The sequence below is a fragment of the Melanaphis sacchari genome, unplaced genomic scaffold (genome assembly GCF_002803265.2).
Source record: "Melanaphis sacchari strain LSU unplaced genomic scaffold, SCAv2.0 Contig4_pilon_pilon, whole genome shotgun sequence".
Taxonomy (NCBI): domain Eukaryota; kingdom Metazoa; phylum Arthropoda; class Insecta; order Hemiptera; family Aphididae; genus Melanaphis; species Melanaphis sacchari.
Genome location: NW_020271335.1, coordinates 4,623,108 through 4,640,183, shown reverse-complemented (window position 1 = coordinate 4,640,183; position 17,076 = coordinate 4,623,108). Strand labels below are relative to the sequence as shown.

General features: G+C 35.8%; 1 protein-coding gene across 2 annotated transcripts in view; it reads right to left on the bottom strand.

Moving 5' to 3' along the window:
* The window catches only part of LOC112598739 (protein apterous-like), a 54,999-nt gene that overhangs the window by 20,839 nt on the left and 17,084 nt on the right, over positions 1 to 17,076 (bottom strand). The window contains exons 3-4 of one of the 2 annotated variants that reach the window (XM_025345322.1): positions 15,883 to 16,601; positions 761 to 1,215 (exon numbers count right to left, since the gene is read on the bottom strand). In XM_025345322.1, coding sequence (XP_025201107.1) covers positions 761 to 1,215; positions 15,883 to 16,601 — 1,174 coding nt within the window. The remainder of the gene's footprint in view (positions 1 to 760; positions 1,216 to 15,882; positions 16,602 to 17,076) is intronic. The other variant, XM_025345323.1, reaches the window with a different exon arrangement.

The window sequence follows — 17,076 nt, the reverse complement described above, 5'->3', positions numbered from 1 at the left end:
GAGCAATAAAACGTGCAAAATTATAGAAAGAATTTCGGAGCACCTTATAATTTGATCTAATCATCTAACTTTTCTTATTTCCTGTTTAATAATATCTTAGTATTGTAAACTCTTTACTAAGACCAACAAAATTTCAAAAATAAGTATGGGTATATTTTTTTTTTTAATTTTCAATATTTTTAAATAGTTCGTAGAAAATGTTTTATTTGCTATACGCTGAAAAACTATAAAAAATAAAATAGAAATATTGTTAGGGTAAATGAAATATATTTTCATCATCAATTTTTTGGCACAATATTTTTTATTTAAATGTTTAAGATAATTGTAATGTTTAGTTTGAATTATATGTACAATTTGAATAGCTAGGTTTGTTTAGGGCTTGGATATTAAATCGAAAGTTTGATTCGAGTTCATTAAATTTAAAAAAAGTTCAGTTCGTTCTCGAAAATTTCAAGGGTTCGTAACATCACTACATTATAGTAACTATACAATATTATAAAAAAACTGTTGTAACCTGAAAAGAGCTGTGACAGTGTAAAGTATTTTGAAAACGTCAATTTTTGATTAAAAACACTTAAGACACTTAAGATATACATGTTTAACGTTCTGCGTATACAATAGCATACATATCGTAAGACGTATAATAGGTATACGAATCGATATTTTAAAATGGTGAATTGAAATCGTTGCTCATTCCCGAATGTCGACTAGCAGTTCCTATTTCATTTTAATATCTGCGTGTTTAATATTGGACACTCACCCATATTGACGGTCATGGCGTCCAAGTCTTTGGGTTTGCGCTTCCTGGGTCGGCCCTTCTGCCGCGGTTGAGAGGGCGCGGGAACGGCGGGCGCGCCACCCGCACCGGTCGCCGCCGGACCGCCGTTGAAGAACGCGCCGGCACCGGGCGCGGGCGACTCGAGTGCCCGGGACGACGGGTACGGCGACTGGACGGGCGGCATGATGGTCCTCGGCAGCGGCGACTGTTGCTGTTGGGCCTGCAGCGACGCGGACGGCGGCCCGAACTGCTGGTAATGGTGCTGGCAAAACACCGCGCCGTCGCGCATGCCGAACTGATCGCCTTTGGTCAGCACCGCCAAGCAGACGGTGCAACTGAAACACGGTACGTGGAAAACCGTGTCCCGGGCGCGCATCACCAGCTCCGACGGCGAAATGGCCGCCTGGCACCGGCCGCACCGCCGTATGCCGTACAACCTGCGAACACGCACATATTCCGTGTTAAATATTATATTGTATGTCATGTTTGAAATGTTTAAATACGTAATAATATCATGTGTTCGCCCCGCGAAACAAGTATATGTTTGGAGTGGGTAAATAAATATTAAAACTCAACGATAGTATAATATGCTAGTGATAGCGTGTGATATTCGGGGGAGTGCGGTGTGTCTCCGGAATTCATCATTTTTAGAAGTACTATCAGCAAATCGAACTACGCAGTTCTACGGGGAAGATTAACTTAACATTGTTTCGTCTCGAACTTTTTGTATAGGACACTATAGACGGCCACATACGAGTACATATTCATTATTCATACAAGATATATTATTTAGTAGCACATATTGTGGACACAAAAACACAATGTTACAACATATGCTATGGTTTTATTTTTCTTTTAATATAATAAAAGTGTTTCCGACCATAAAATATTGTGTTACACTATTTCTTGCAATCGTTTTAAGACTAAATTGGACTAGGGACCTAGGGCGTTATGCATATTAGTCGACAAGGTTTTAAAAGAAACAGAAGTACAAAATGATAAACGTATTCCATTGTACCTTACCATAGATTAACAGTATCCGACAAAGTTCATATGCTAACTTGGAGAGCGAGACGACTTTAAGGGTTTTAACATGTGTTACTATAAGTATTACACATTTGCACGAAAAGTATAGATATTTAATCGGTATTATTCAAAGCCAAAAATATGCCCGTTTAGTCCCAATAACATATAAGTACTTTTAAATATTTTTGCAGTGAACCATAGATCATTTTTATGTATTATGTGTGTGTTATAACTTATATTATATCATTATCATCCCGTGAAAATATCGAAAAATCATTAACGTCAACACGTAGCTCGTTTTAACAATTGATTTCCGTGTTCCCCATTCATCATAATAATATACATATAAATAATATACGCGGAGACGTTTATTTACGATGACCGTGTGCGTGTGTATTTATAACACAGTAATGGAAAGGTGGTCGCACAGCGTGTGTCTTTGATATGCCTAAAAGAGGTTGCAGTAGGGAGAGAAGGCGACCGTTGGATCTTTTTCGCACCTCCAGTGTGGGCGTGGTCGAACAGCAAAGTCGAACAAAAGGGGCCGTTGGGAAAATAATGCACAGAAACGCGTATAATATATAATAATAATATACTACATTATTTCCTACGTATATCGCGCCGTCGTAATCGCTATAGCTACTGCAACCGCCGCCGATGGTAGTCCTCTCCCCGGGGTCTTCAAAATAATAATAAAAATACCTCAGCGGGATACCGGAGATACCGCCCTCGTCCATGCCCTGTCGAGGGCGCGGCGGTTTACATCCCCCCGGTGTGTGTGTGTTCCGGTTACCGGTTCAATGAGTGTACCTATTATTTACCGTGTTGTTGTTTGTTACACTAGTGTTTATCCCGTTCTAATGTTATAACATAATATAATATATATATATATATACAATATGTAACTATGTACAGCGTGTACTTCCATCGTCACCGTTTCTGCAGTTTTGTTTGTTTATTTGCGTAATATATATTATATATAGATGCAATAATATGATTATTATCCGTGCACGAGAGTGTGAACACGAGAACAAAAAATAACACCCGGGGGCATGCGTGTGCGCTCGTTTTTTTTAACGGTTTACAGTTTAGCGAGAGACGACCGTCGGATTCAAGTCCACTTATGTGAAAACCACAAAAAAAAAACCGTCGTTATATTTGGTAAATGTTTTTGTCCGGAGAAATTGTCGTCAGACACGTCCAGATTTGGGCACGAAAACTGCGGAAAAAATACCGATATACACTATCATCGCCGCCCGCCGTCTCGCGCACACACAAATATAATATCATTTATAATATCGCAGTAACGCCCAATTACGTAGGTATATTGCGTGAATAAAAAAAAAAAATAGAATAAAAAGGAGTGTTCTTTCTCAAGCACATTCCACGCGTAATTCAAAACGATTTATGCGATACACACATATTATTATAAATATATATATATATATAATATTTTATATATATATTGTCTTATCGTATCAGGACTCTATGGAACCTGATTGCGAGCTCACTTATCGCAGATCTCGTAAAAGCGGCAAACTGCTGCTCCTGCTCCAGCGTTGGTGGCAGTACATGATAATAATATTATAATATTCTATAGGCAGCAGGTTGGCGATATTCGCCACGATTTTCAACGTAAAACAGCACCACACCGTTGCAGATTACATCCAATTTTCACCAACCATCTCCCCTTTCTCATCCTTTAATTCCTTCTTTCCAAACCAACTACCATCAACTAAATTAGTCCAGTTTTCGAGTTTACCTGCGTTTTGTTCGCATAATATATACCTACCAAACATGTTACTTTTGCTGTTATTGTGTATAGATAGTATTACTGGATCTACACCGCAATAGAACGGTGTAGTATTTTTCTTTTTTAACGTGTGCATCGTCGTGACTCGCCAACTCGGTGCAGAAACCTTGATTCGTGCGTCTAAACCGGTATGGCACCGCGCACATCCAGTGGTTATCGCATACGACTGATCGCATCGTCGTCGGGTTAGTATATTATCGTTATTACAATATCATATGCATTGAAAACGCACGAAAAATTTCCGCAGAGAAAATGAAAATATTTATATTGTTCGACATGTATAATTTTATTCGTTAGGGTAAATCACAGGGATGCAAAGAGAGTGCTTAACACTTAAAATAATTGAGAACCTAGAACACGTAGGTATGTTAATGGTTCAAGATAGATTACCGGACTTATCAGTTATAATTTATTCATTAATCGAAAGATATGTAATCCTTAATAATAAAAATATTTTTATACATATTATGCTGAAAACAAGCATACATTGTCATTGAATGTCTACTATAGGAGGTATCTATATTTGTTAACAAGTACAAAATAAATAAATAGTCTGTTTTGCATACAATATTATACATAATTAACTTGCGTTAATCAATTATTAGATTACGTATATTGATAAACATATCAAATTAAACGAATCTTTTTGTTCTAAATCTTGTTGGAAGTTCGAATCACTTAATTTTTTGGATTCTTTACGCCTATTCCTATGTGTCATAAATTATTACATTGTGCACAAAGTGCAGGCCTCGGAGTGTCACCGCACTTTTTGTTACCAGTAGTTATTATACGACGACCATGTATAACATAATCACTGGTGTATAATTTACCACTCGACACTCCGAGAAACGCGCCTGCAAGCATTATTATATATTATATAAAATATACGAAACCAAATCGACGATCTGTGTCGCGGTGTCGCGTTTACCGCGGAACGGTTCGGGTCGGATTGACTCGCGGGACCGTGAACTACTACTATATGTAGGTACCTACAATACAATAAAACAGTAGCTCAAAAATTTGTGCTATGTGAATTATATTAAATGAATAAACATCATGCATAAAGATGTGGTTCCGTACTAGGTCATATTACTACGCCGTCGCTATCACGACAGTGACCCATGGTACCGAATTTTTTTTTTATTTTTCATCGTTACGCGCTTTACTGAGCAAAAAAATCGAATTTAGGAGTTTGACGCACCTTGTAGCTTGTGATTGTAAAAAGCGAAAACGATTAATAAACGCGTTGTTAAGCCTGGGGGTGGCAGTCTACCCGACTTAATATATAGTGTTATATAGGTGCATAAAAAGGTAGGTAATATATATACTACGGATCTCGCATTTGCACGCACTACAGCTGCTCCTGAGAGTACATAAATAACTATTATTATGGTTGTTATCGTCGTCGTTGTTGTTGTTGTTATTACTATCATTTCTTTTTTTTTTTTTTTTTAATAACCGAACACATTTACACGTCTCTACGTTAAAGTATAATAATATAATATATACGCGTCGAGGCCAGCGGCAGCAGGAAATCCGTTTTTGGGGACACGACACGCGATGTGTTCGCGCGTCGGTGTACTAAGAGATGTAATATGCATGTTATATGTATATTACATGCTTTTCTCAAGAGTGCAGCGCGCTATGTCTCCTGTTGCGAAGTTCCGGGTCGGTTGAAGTCCGAAAAATCAACGGCTATAACATCAAGAATGTACAGCCCCATTCCGTACACGACGAATAAACACTATAAAAACAGGTAGGCTGTATAATAAATGACGAAGATAAAATGTTTTTTTTTTTTTTTTGTAAACCTAGCAAAACAGAAACGCATTGTTCCGTATGTGTTATTATTACGGTGTTAATTAGGCGCATCGTTCGCGCAAACATATATAGTATCGTCTATGCTTTTCAAAAAATCGTTTTAAAACCACGGGACGTCATAAGAGGTGTACAGTGTGTTACTGTGCGCGAGCGCGCGTGTTTGTGTGTGTGCATATGCGTGTACAACGTACGTGCACAAGTCTTGTTACTTCTGCAGCGCGCGGTTCTCACTCTTCCATCCCGATGGCTCGGGTGTGCCGCATTATCTTTACGTAACTATCCGTCGTAACAGATAACATCAATGAGAGATTCACACGTATATGCGTGAGCATATCACACACACACACACATCACTGTTGTTAAGAGTGAGAAAGAGAGAGAAACGCAACATAAAAATAAAAATAAATACACGCGTGTATAACTATATTTTGGAAGGCCAAAATATGAGCGACTATCGTAAAGAACGAATGTGCAATAAAAGGGTTTTTGTGTTATGTATATTGCTATTTTATACCAAGTTCGCACTCCACGGTGCGAAATAAATAATCAAAATATCTAATTAAGACGTAGCAGTTATGCGTTTTATTTAAACGTTTTAACAGTATAAAAGAAATTTCCTGCTACACATATTATGTAGACTTCTACTGAAAACCAAAAAATTTCGGTCATCACATAATCTGCATCGGTTTACACAAAAGTAGATACACTAGATACATAGACTTTCTTAAATATATAAACATATACATTATATAGCTATCGTCATACTTATTTTCGTGGTAGCTAAATAAGCTGACAAGCTTGATAAAATACTGACGAGAATGACACAAAATCAGCTGCTGCAACTACTGCAATACATACAGACGCTATAGAAATACGCCGACCTGCAAGAGACGGATGCACCGCGGGAGCAACTATATTATATTATATTATTATTTTTATTATAATAGACGACATGCAAGTACACCGGTGTCGGAGGCACGCGTCTGAGATCATATCGTTTCCGAGAATACGGAGAATAATAATAAGAAGATCGTAATAACAGTATCTAAAATAATATATAGAGGCGCACTTAGACAGTTTAGTCCAGTGCACGGCGGGGCGCCATCGTGTTGGACGCGGTTTTTTGTAGTATTATTTCATTTTTATTTTAGTTTTTTTTTTACTTTTCCCTATCATCTACGCGCGTTTACGACTGTATCATACATTATATCGTAGTATAGGTATTACGCGTATGACGATAACTTAAACCTTTCGGACTGTAAGCGGCGTTTGAGATTTGAACGAAAAAATTGTCAAGTATGCAATAAAAAAAAACTGTTGTACGTGTCAGACGCGTTCGCGTCCAACCGTGGGGGTCCTTGCACCCATCGCGTATAGTATATAATACAACGCGGCGCAATACGACATTGTTATGTGTTACGCGTATCTAGTGTCGGATTACATTCGAGGCAAATTTAAGTGTAATATTATTATAATATGCATATTTTAATATAATACAGTCGTTCGAGATACTCGGAGTTCTAAATCGTCTATCATGAGAAGGTACACCGTTGTATAACTTAATTATTACTATTTTATTGTTCAAATAATAGTCTTACACCAGTACATCGCAGCGCACATTTATTTGTTTTTTCGCGATAATCATTGCGCCAGTAACACCCCCACGTCACCGTTGCTCTTCCAAACAACCGTGACCGTAGTCTCGCGATCTTTTCTCGGCACGTTTTAACTGCGATCACGTGCAAGCGACTGCAGTGCAAGGGACATGTGGTTCATTGCGCTGCATGAAAAACCATACAATACTATTAAACAATATATATATATATGACTTACTATAGTCACTACTTGTATATTAGGTGTATATATGGATCGACCACACAATTCGCCTTCGAAACTTCTTCCAGACTCGTTTCCACGTCGTGTTATTACTATTATTAATATTGCGTCGTACGTTTCCCGTCGATCATAAATCGTTAAATCACACACACACATATATATGTATAATTATAATATCGTGGCGTCTAGCAAAAGTATTATACAGTTCTCGGTTCCCGGGATAACAGTGGAGGTGTGGTAGTGAGGGTGTGAAGGTTATGTTAGATATATACGCCAACCGTTTTCGCGAGTTTCTCAATATATATATATATATATAATATAAGCGCCATAAATCAAGTGTGCATATTGGTATAGAAAATATTCTGGACGCGCCGCCGTTTACATGTGTTGTACATACATATACATAATATATAAGACCCACGTGTTTGTCACCGCACATGACGCTGTATTCAAAGGATCTTTCGATCGTTTTTTATATGCTCCTGTTTTTTTTTTTTTAAGACGCCGCCTTTCTCTTTTTTTCACGACTATCGTTGCCAGAACACATATACTAAAAAAATGCATAACCAAAGTCGTTTCGGTTCTTTTTTTCGTCCAAATTCCAAACCTCTGCAGTCCTCGAACATATTACAGATGGACGTGTCAAATGTATATATTATTTTAACAGTAAACGACACGAAATGACATATTTTTTCAATCACACAATTAAGCTACTGAATGTCTTTACTGTAATAATTTAACAATACTATTAAGACATCATTATATATGCGTACAATTTTCGATAAATCGTATTAAAATGATTTTAATAGTTCAATCAATGATTTAAACAATATTGTTATTTGAAATATACACATTGGGTATTTTATTGCACGAAAAATAACAAACAATGTAAACGATTGCTGAAAATAATAAATACGTTATGATATAATAATGATATGTAATAATAACCACGTTTGGTGCGCCACCGCTGGCCAGCAGCGATAGTCATCGTGAACGTACACATGATCAGCTTCGATCACGGTCAGCCGACTGTCGGACGGAGAAAGGATATAATATTATATACGTATATTTTATAGTGAGAGGGTCGCGGGTTGTGCCAAGTCATAGTGGACACAATGGCACAATGCGCAATAATGCGTGCCCTTTATCGTTTGACTGTTATGTTTTTATTAAATTATCATCGTTATTATTATTATTGGGATAACAGCGAATAATGCCAAAAGGCCGTTCGTTCCACGTGAGAACTCGCATATGTATCTATAGGGTTTTTTGTTGTTGCTGTGGCGCGAACACGATTTATCATATATATATATATATATATATATATATATATGTGATCATATATTTATATTATACACACAACTCAGGTAACACGAGTAATAAGTAGGTATATCGTAAAGAATATTATTTTACGTGCGCTCCCTCAACGCGAGAATGTCCACTTAAATTGCTTGACATTTTTTCATCCCCACGCTGGAGTAATGGACGTAAAGATTTACGCTTCATCATGAATCGAGCACGGTTAAACATACAGTATTCCTTCGAAAACGGTCAAAACAGAGTAGAGAAAATTATCTTGGGTCACTTTATAAGGAAAATTACGATTGCACATTCTGGTTCTTAGTTCTTTGAAAACGAAATCGCTTAGAATGTATATGTACTTGAACAATAATACATAATAAGTACTACCATATGTTATAAGAATGATAGTTTTCAACTTAACAAATTCAACTGTTAAACACCATTTTATTTCTCTAAAAATTCTTAAATTTAATAGTTTACTCATCAAAATGGATTAAATGCCAGCAAATGTTTAATTAACTCGGTATAATATTTATATAGTAAGTATATTATTTTTTTCTAAATTATTTTATTTTATCTATTATTAAATAAAAAAAAATTAAAAAAGGTTATATAATTTTTCTATTAAAATTAAATTAAAAAAAAAAAAAAACAGATAAAAAAGATATCAAAGACAAGACCGAAATGTAAAGCACATCGCACTATAGCCACTTTATCTTATTTTACAGGAGCCTATATACTTCGTGCATAGACAATATTAATTGGTGTTAAATAAATATGATGTAAAAAATGATTCAACATACTTGTGTAATAACTGTTGAACGTCCTGGGTTGAAGAGATAATATATATTTATAAGATATTCGATAATAGATATACTAACTAAAATACAAACACTACAAAGTATATAACATAATATGTCATATAGTACATAAAATATTAAGTATTCAAGAAGTATTTTAATAAACTTTTAGTTATAATGTCACTGACAACTTTTTAACATCAGCATCTTTCTTAACGTCTATACCTTGTACCTTCATAGATTATTTAATCTTCTCGCGCGTGGCGACGATCATCGGCATAACGTCACGTATTAGATTTGTATAGCCTACACGCGCACTACACAAGACTCCCGCGGCGCTGGTCAGTTTAAGATTTTACACAGTTTACGGTTCGGTATAAAAAGCCGGAGACAACAAAACATAATATAATGTGTATATCGTCGTATCGCATTAACACGTTATTTATTAAGCGGAGCACGGTTGACAAAGGGCGCACACGAGAACAGACCCAACACGTAGTTTGAAATTTCGTGTTTTTCATTTTATGACTATTTACTATATATTATTATGCACAGTTTTACGTATAAACCTAGTTTATATATGATGATATACCGATAATAGATGAACCTTGGAGAATACAAAACTAAACAGTCAAAAATACTAAATAGAACAAAGTTGTACATTATATATACCTAAATATAGCAATAATTATTGTACAATATTTTTTGTTAAAAAAAAAACTACTGGTGGTTACATAATTCGACGATTAAGAAACTAAAATTTTTTCAGATCCATTTATTCTTAATTTTTTTTTATGAATTTATTGAGTATATCAAAGGTCAATTTTACCATTCTATCAAATATTTTAAAACTAAAACCAATACTTTTTAATGTGTAGGTACTCGTATTAAATTGATGTTTATTAAAATTCAGGCACGCATATTTAAGGCATAAGCTATTAAACGTCCTAAAATAATAGGTTTACTACATATCCGGACGTGTATTATTAATATTATTATCATATACCTAATATTGATGTAAGCTCTGCATTTATATTTTATTAAATACCAACAATACTATAATAAAAGTTAATAATAAAATAATAATATTACTGTTATCAAAAGGCTGTTAAAATAACAGACATTTTTTTTTAAATATATCAATGTACAATAGGTACTAAATTAATCAATATGTTTTAATATTTACTACATTTTTTAATCAAATAAATTCATATAACAAACGAAAAAAACATTTGAACACAAATTATTATATCTTGAAATATTTTTGAATAATTTAAAACAGCTGATCTCAGTAAAATATCCGATGTTTGTGACCTACAACTTTTAACGTTCTAGCAATTGTTATGTAATTTTCATCGTATACAACATATATCCAATAGGTACATTGATGTACGCAGTTGCAGTCAGATAGCAGTGAGATGGTATATATTGTTTTATAGAAAATATCGTACTCTTTTATTAGATTATTTTTGATTTTTGTAAATTATATTTCTAAGATTGTGTTAAATTATATATTAAAATACAATTTCATAATTTTTTTATTATTATGATAAATTATGCAAAAACAGCTAGAAAATATAATTTTTATTTAATTTTAAAAATAATAATTAATTCACCAACATTAAATTAATTACAAATATCTTTAATGCGAATATAAATGATAATTCCGGTTTAAAAATATTACTTACAACCGCTTATATTATTATAATTTATAAGCAATATCAAATCACTGCAGGAATACTCACATATTATAATCATACGTTTAAGATTTGATTGTTGTTGCAGGATATGCAGGTTGGCTCCACCTCTCACTACTTAAGTTGAGTTTATTTATTTGGAGGGTCCCTATATTTTGTCAAGACTGAGAGTCCCTTTGGCCTCTTCTTTTACTTTTTCTCAATTCGAAGTTACGTAATATTGTTTATAAACGGCAGGCTGCAGGGATGATATAGTATATAATAATATAATACATAAAAATAGGGTGGTTTCAACGTAATTATATATCAGTATAATAAATATACATACAAACTCGGATTAACCTGCCGCCTGCGGAGTATTCGAAGTCGCCTATACGAGGCAAATTCACGAAACAAAATTACACGGTGCACAATAGTACTTAAATATAATAATATAATATATATTTGTATGTGTGTGTAGCAGCAACAGCAGCAGCAACAGCAGCAGGTCGTCCGTCCGTGTCACGTCTACGCACAGTGTGCGATGATCCGATACGACCGCCGATAAGAGAGCGCGAGCGGCAAACACAGAGCACAACATGGTCGTATTGTGCGACTGATTCGTATAGGTATGTATATAATAGTATATAATATGTATAATAGCCGACGGAGATGAAACTAACGAGAAGAGATCGAAGAGTTGCGCGGAGAGAGAGCCCGTCCGGACAGCCGGTCGGAGGCGGGGTACAATGATTGGGCGATTTTCGCTCTGCCGAGTTATTCTCTTTTTTTCTCTCTATTTTTTTTTTTTTTTTTTTTACCATACGCATGATGGTGCATCAGTGTGTCTCGTAACGATTTCGTTGCGTAGTATATTATTTTTTACAAGCATGTATACATAGAGGTATAGGTGGGATAACTGTGTATGTATTCGGCGTATATGTTATAGCTGGTACCTGCACACGTCTTAGTCGTCGTCGCCGTAGTCGTTCCCATCATATGTGGCAGCGACGGCGGCGAACCATATACACAATGGCCCCCAGCCCAGCCGGTGACCTTTTGCGCAGGGAGGTACATAATAATATTATATATATATGTACATAGTACTAACGAAAGAGAGAAGGAAACGAAAGAATGAAAACCGACTTTTATCCTTATTCTTTGACGCGCGCGTTGACGATGCAATACCAAAGTGATAATTAAGACATCCGAATCGACACGAGGCCGCCGCGCGTTCTTCGTCGGCACAAATCGTAAACGTATTACACGACTCGCCTATATAATAATAATGATAATATAATATGCTCATACTATACACCTATATGTAAGACTCATACTACGTATATATATATAATACATACTTGCCGACTCGCATACACACTCACACGCCCCGGCGCCGCCGTATGATGGTTACACGTATAATATACATATATTTACATGTGTATAAAATATAGTATTATAGTGTGTATGTGTGTGTACCTATACAGTAAAACGAGTTGTGCACACCTTTCAATTTCACACGTCACTCGGCCGTCCGCTGCCGCCGCCGTCATCGTCACCGGTAGTCTTCACTGCCGCGACGGACATCGTGCGAATAATAATTATATTATTGTTAATTTAAAGCTCTAAAAAACCTATGAAATATGTGTGCAGTTATGATGCATTAAAAATAAAGAAAATAAGAACATATTAAAAAAAAAAATGATTAGTATTCATGACTTTGCACCACACGCGGTTATACATTTTCAATATTATGACAAGTTTATTTTTAATATTATTAGGCGTTAGTTCATTTTAAACGGTATATAATATTAATAAGATTCTGTATCGATACTTTTCTTTGCATCTACAATTATTGATTTACAATGAACGTATATGTCGTATATAATACACGTTACACGATGAATATACAAAAATACAAGCTTTGGAGTTTATATATTATTAGACATAAGACTCAGCCACAAAATTATAATCTCAAATAAAAAACTTAATTTTTAATTATCAAAGTTTTTCATCTGCATAATACGAAATATCACCAAATATTTATGTTAAAACATCTAATATACATTAGAAAATGATAAAATATGAATGAAGTACGAGTATGCTTTCAATAGAAACCTAATAAATAATCATCGTCTTTTGTTGTCTAATTCGTAAATTAATGAAATTCATGTAAATGGAAAACTATCCAAGCAATAATTATTATGGGCAAAAAAAAAAAACATATGTAAATTAAACAAAATTCGAGCACTAATTATTTATGGATAATGTTCGGGTACGTCAGTTTAAAATACGATGATATATTATTATCGTGTGCAATGCGCGCGTACACCGAGCGTATAAGTCTTCTATACGTTATTAATAATTGTAATGTAATACTTGTACTTAAAAAATAATCAAACTGCTCGAATACACACGTTAAATATCGTCATAAAATATGTTATGTGCTCGCAAAACTCGAGCGATCGTTATCGCAGCGAAAAACGAGGCGAAAACCCCGAGACCAGGTCAGCGAGTGTAATTTCGGGTCGTCGGTAATATATTTTAATTGCGGAGCATCCCGAACGAATAGCAATATAAATGTAAATTATTTATAAAGGTATTTGTATATGTGTGTGTGTATGTTCGTGTATTTAAGTATACGTGCACTGCTGGCCCGTCATGCGCAGGTGCCGAGCGTTTCCCGCTGTTTGATAAATCACCTTGGACGGTTATTATTATTATTTTCGACACCGTGCCGCCGCCGATGATACAATACAATGATAATAATAATTATTGCGAATGTATAAATAAAATAATTATAATGATATGACACCTGACACTGCGAATCCCGGAGTAGGTATAAATTTTCCTAAAAAAAAGCTGACTGTTTTAAGATCCAGATATTTTTTTTAAATATGTCAATTAATTCACGAGATATTTTAAGAAGTTATGCAAATTAAGTAATGCGTATTATATTTTATTAGTTTTAAAAGCTAGAAAACAAAAAGTAGAAAAATTATGGGAAACATGTACATTATATTATATAATATACATAAAAAATTGAATTATTCGTTTAGAATTCATGTGGGAAATTAATTCAAATTTTTGGCAGTTAATCGATTACTAATTTTTAATAATACATTTTTTAATCATAAAACCTTAATTGTATTACCAGTTCTTAGTCTGAAAAATGGAAGGAAAAAAATTATTTTTCGAAAATATCCTTGACGTTATTCACTTAATTAAATACAATTTAACTGAATATTAAATTTCATTCCATAAAAAATATTTATACCACAATTGACATGCATACAAAACATATCCGGGCTGCAATTTATAAAAAAAAAATTAAAAACGGGAAGCAGCTTACATAGAAACCGTCTACGCATGCAGTAGAATGCAATAGTGAATTATGCGCGTTTGGCGTTGTAATATTATGACTATCAGATACGGATGTTAAACACTTCAAGGCGTAAACGACCGCAAAAGAACGGTTTTCGTCTAAAAATATTTAACGATTTACCATATAGCTTTGAGTAACACGCGAACACACTACTATTATGATTATTATAATATATGTATGTATGTGTGTGTGTGTCTGTTATATATATGTTCTGCTCCTATTCCCTCAAGTCTAATTAAAAGCGCGAAGAATGTGTGGCGCGTGTGTGTACATTGGTGGCCACGCGTGCACCACCGGGAGAGAAAGAGAAAAAGAGTGAAAGAGACAAGAAGACCCGACAAGAAGATATACGTTCGCGAGATCGAGCGGTCACGACGACCAGGGCACGTGCGTAATATTGTAATATATACGTATATAGGTGATCCACGAAATAACTCGGCGGGACGCACAGGACGAGATAAATATATTGTATGTACGACGCAACGGTTGTGTGGTTGTCTGTTGGTCCGGTGCCAGTGTGCGCACGGCGGTCGCAGGACTTTATATTTTTTAATTGCTTCCAGAAGTTTTCGTCCGCGATTTAATTTAATTTATATTATCGCGGACGCGCCCGGAGACGTTGAATAATTGCCACCCCACGACCCACTACGGTCGGCTACAAAGAGTATTACCACGCAAAGATAGGTATGTGTAAGTATACACATAATATATGTGTGCGTGTGTGTGTGTGTGTGTGTGTGTATGCGTATAAGAGTTGTAATCGTCTATAATAGGATGACCCATCGTTTAATACGAAAAATTACGGTACGTTTACTTTCAATAATTTGTTTACGAAATTACGTTTCATGATCGGTCGGACACTTTTCGATAAGAAAACGAATAATCTTAGAAAAGTAAAATCATTGAAAGGTATACATGAATAGTATACTATTGTCTCTGAAAACTAATATCGTCATCACCATTGGGATGGACAATAATCAATACTGCCAGTATTTTAAATAAGCTGTTGATAGTAATATTTCAAATATATATTTTAAATGTACCTTCTAAAAATACTTTTTACAAATTAAATCAAATAGATAACTTTGTCTTACTAATACGTTAAAAAGTATGTAACGTACGGTTCTTGATAGGCTACAAAAGCATATAATTCGTTAATACCTATATAATATGTTATAGTGTTATACACATATGTATATAATATTAATGTTATCAATCGACTATAATATACGTAATTTTTAAGAGACTTCGACAACGATATCATTGGTATTTCATCTATTACGAAATCGCGTATTTTGTATTCGAAATACGAATAATGTGAAACAACTAGAAATAAGTGTTCCCGTCGCTTCAGGTCAACACGCCACGTTATTATAACAATGTGACGCGAAAACTACCTCATACGCTGTAAACGATAAAATGTAAAAACAAAACTACTGTCTCACCTTTGGTAGTCGGCTTTGCAGTAAATGTTGCCGTCCCGGTAGAAACATTTGATTTCGGTGGCCAGGGTCCGAGCGCACTGGGAACACTGCAGGCAAGTGGCGTGCCATCTCTTGTCCACCGCGAACAGATAGTAACGGTCGAGGATTTTCAGACCGCATCCGTCGCACAGGTTCACCTCAGCCTGTTCCCGTTTCGGCCGGGCCATCATGTCGACGGCGGGCGGCGACGACTCGTAAGCGCCACCGCCGCCGTAAGACGTCATGTGGCCGGGCGGCGGCGGCGACGAGGACGGTTCCGGCGGCGACCCGTAGTCACCGCCGAGATTATGGTGGTGATGGTGGTGCAGTAGCTGGTGATTGTGATTGTGTCCGGAGGGTGACGAGCCCAGCCCGTGGCCGGTGTCCAGTTCCTGTTTGCACGGGACGGCTTGCAGCGGTCCGCCGCGGTAGTCGTCGCGTCCCATGACGGAAATCGGAGGCGGCGGCGGCGGCGGAGACACTTTGTTGTTGCAGCAGTCGGCGGAGGTGCAGTCGTCGTCGAACTCAGACTTGAACGTGCAACACTGTCCGTGCACGCCACTGCCGCCACCGACCATGCCAACGACGCCGAACACGTTGGTCAGATCCTGGCCACGGCACGACGTGGTCGGCAGGTTCGGGCTCAGGTCCCTGGACGGGTCGTACGGATTGGCCAGCATTGTGTGATGGCGGTCATGCTGCTGATATAAAGTACAAGAAAAAAAAAATGTTATACAAGTGCGCACCGAAATAATATTATAATTTTTGAAAAGCAACTTTAGAAATTTGGCAAGTTTTCGAGAGTCATCGACATTTAATGTAGGTGCATATTGTATGCACCCAAAGTCTGAATACTATAAATTATAATATATAAGTCCTTTATACAGCATTAAGGTTGTAGCACACTAATTTGGAACAAAATAGAACTGACTAAACCGAAACGAAAAAAAAAAAAATGTTTTTTTTTTAAATAGTATTCCATGTATTATATTAGTTTTTGATCAAAAGGCAAGCGACGTGTACATCGGAACGGAACGGAATAGAATATCAAACAATATTTTTACGGATTCCTTTTTCAAAGCATGTGGTTTTAATCTTGTTGAACTTTCTGTTATTTTCTATGTATCGACCAAGTAACCGTAGAATGTATCGTTATGAGAAAATTATTTTTATTGT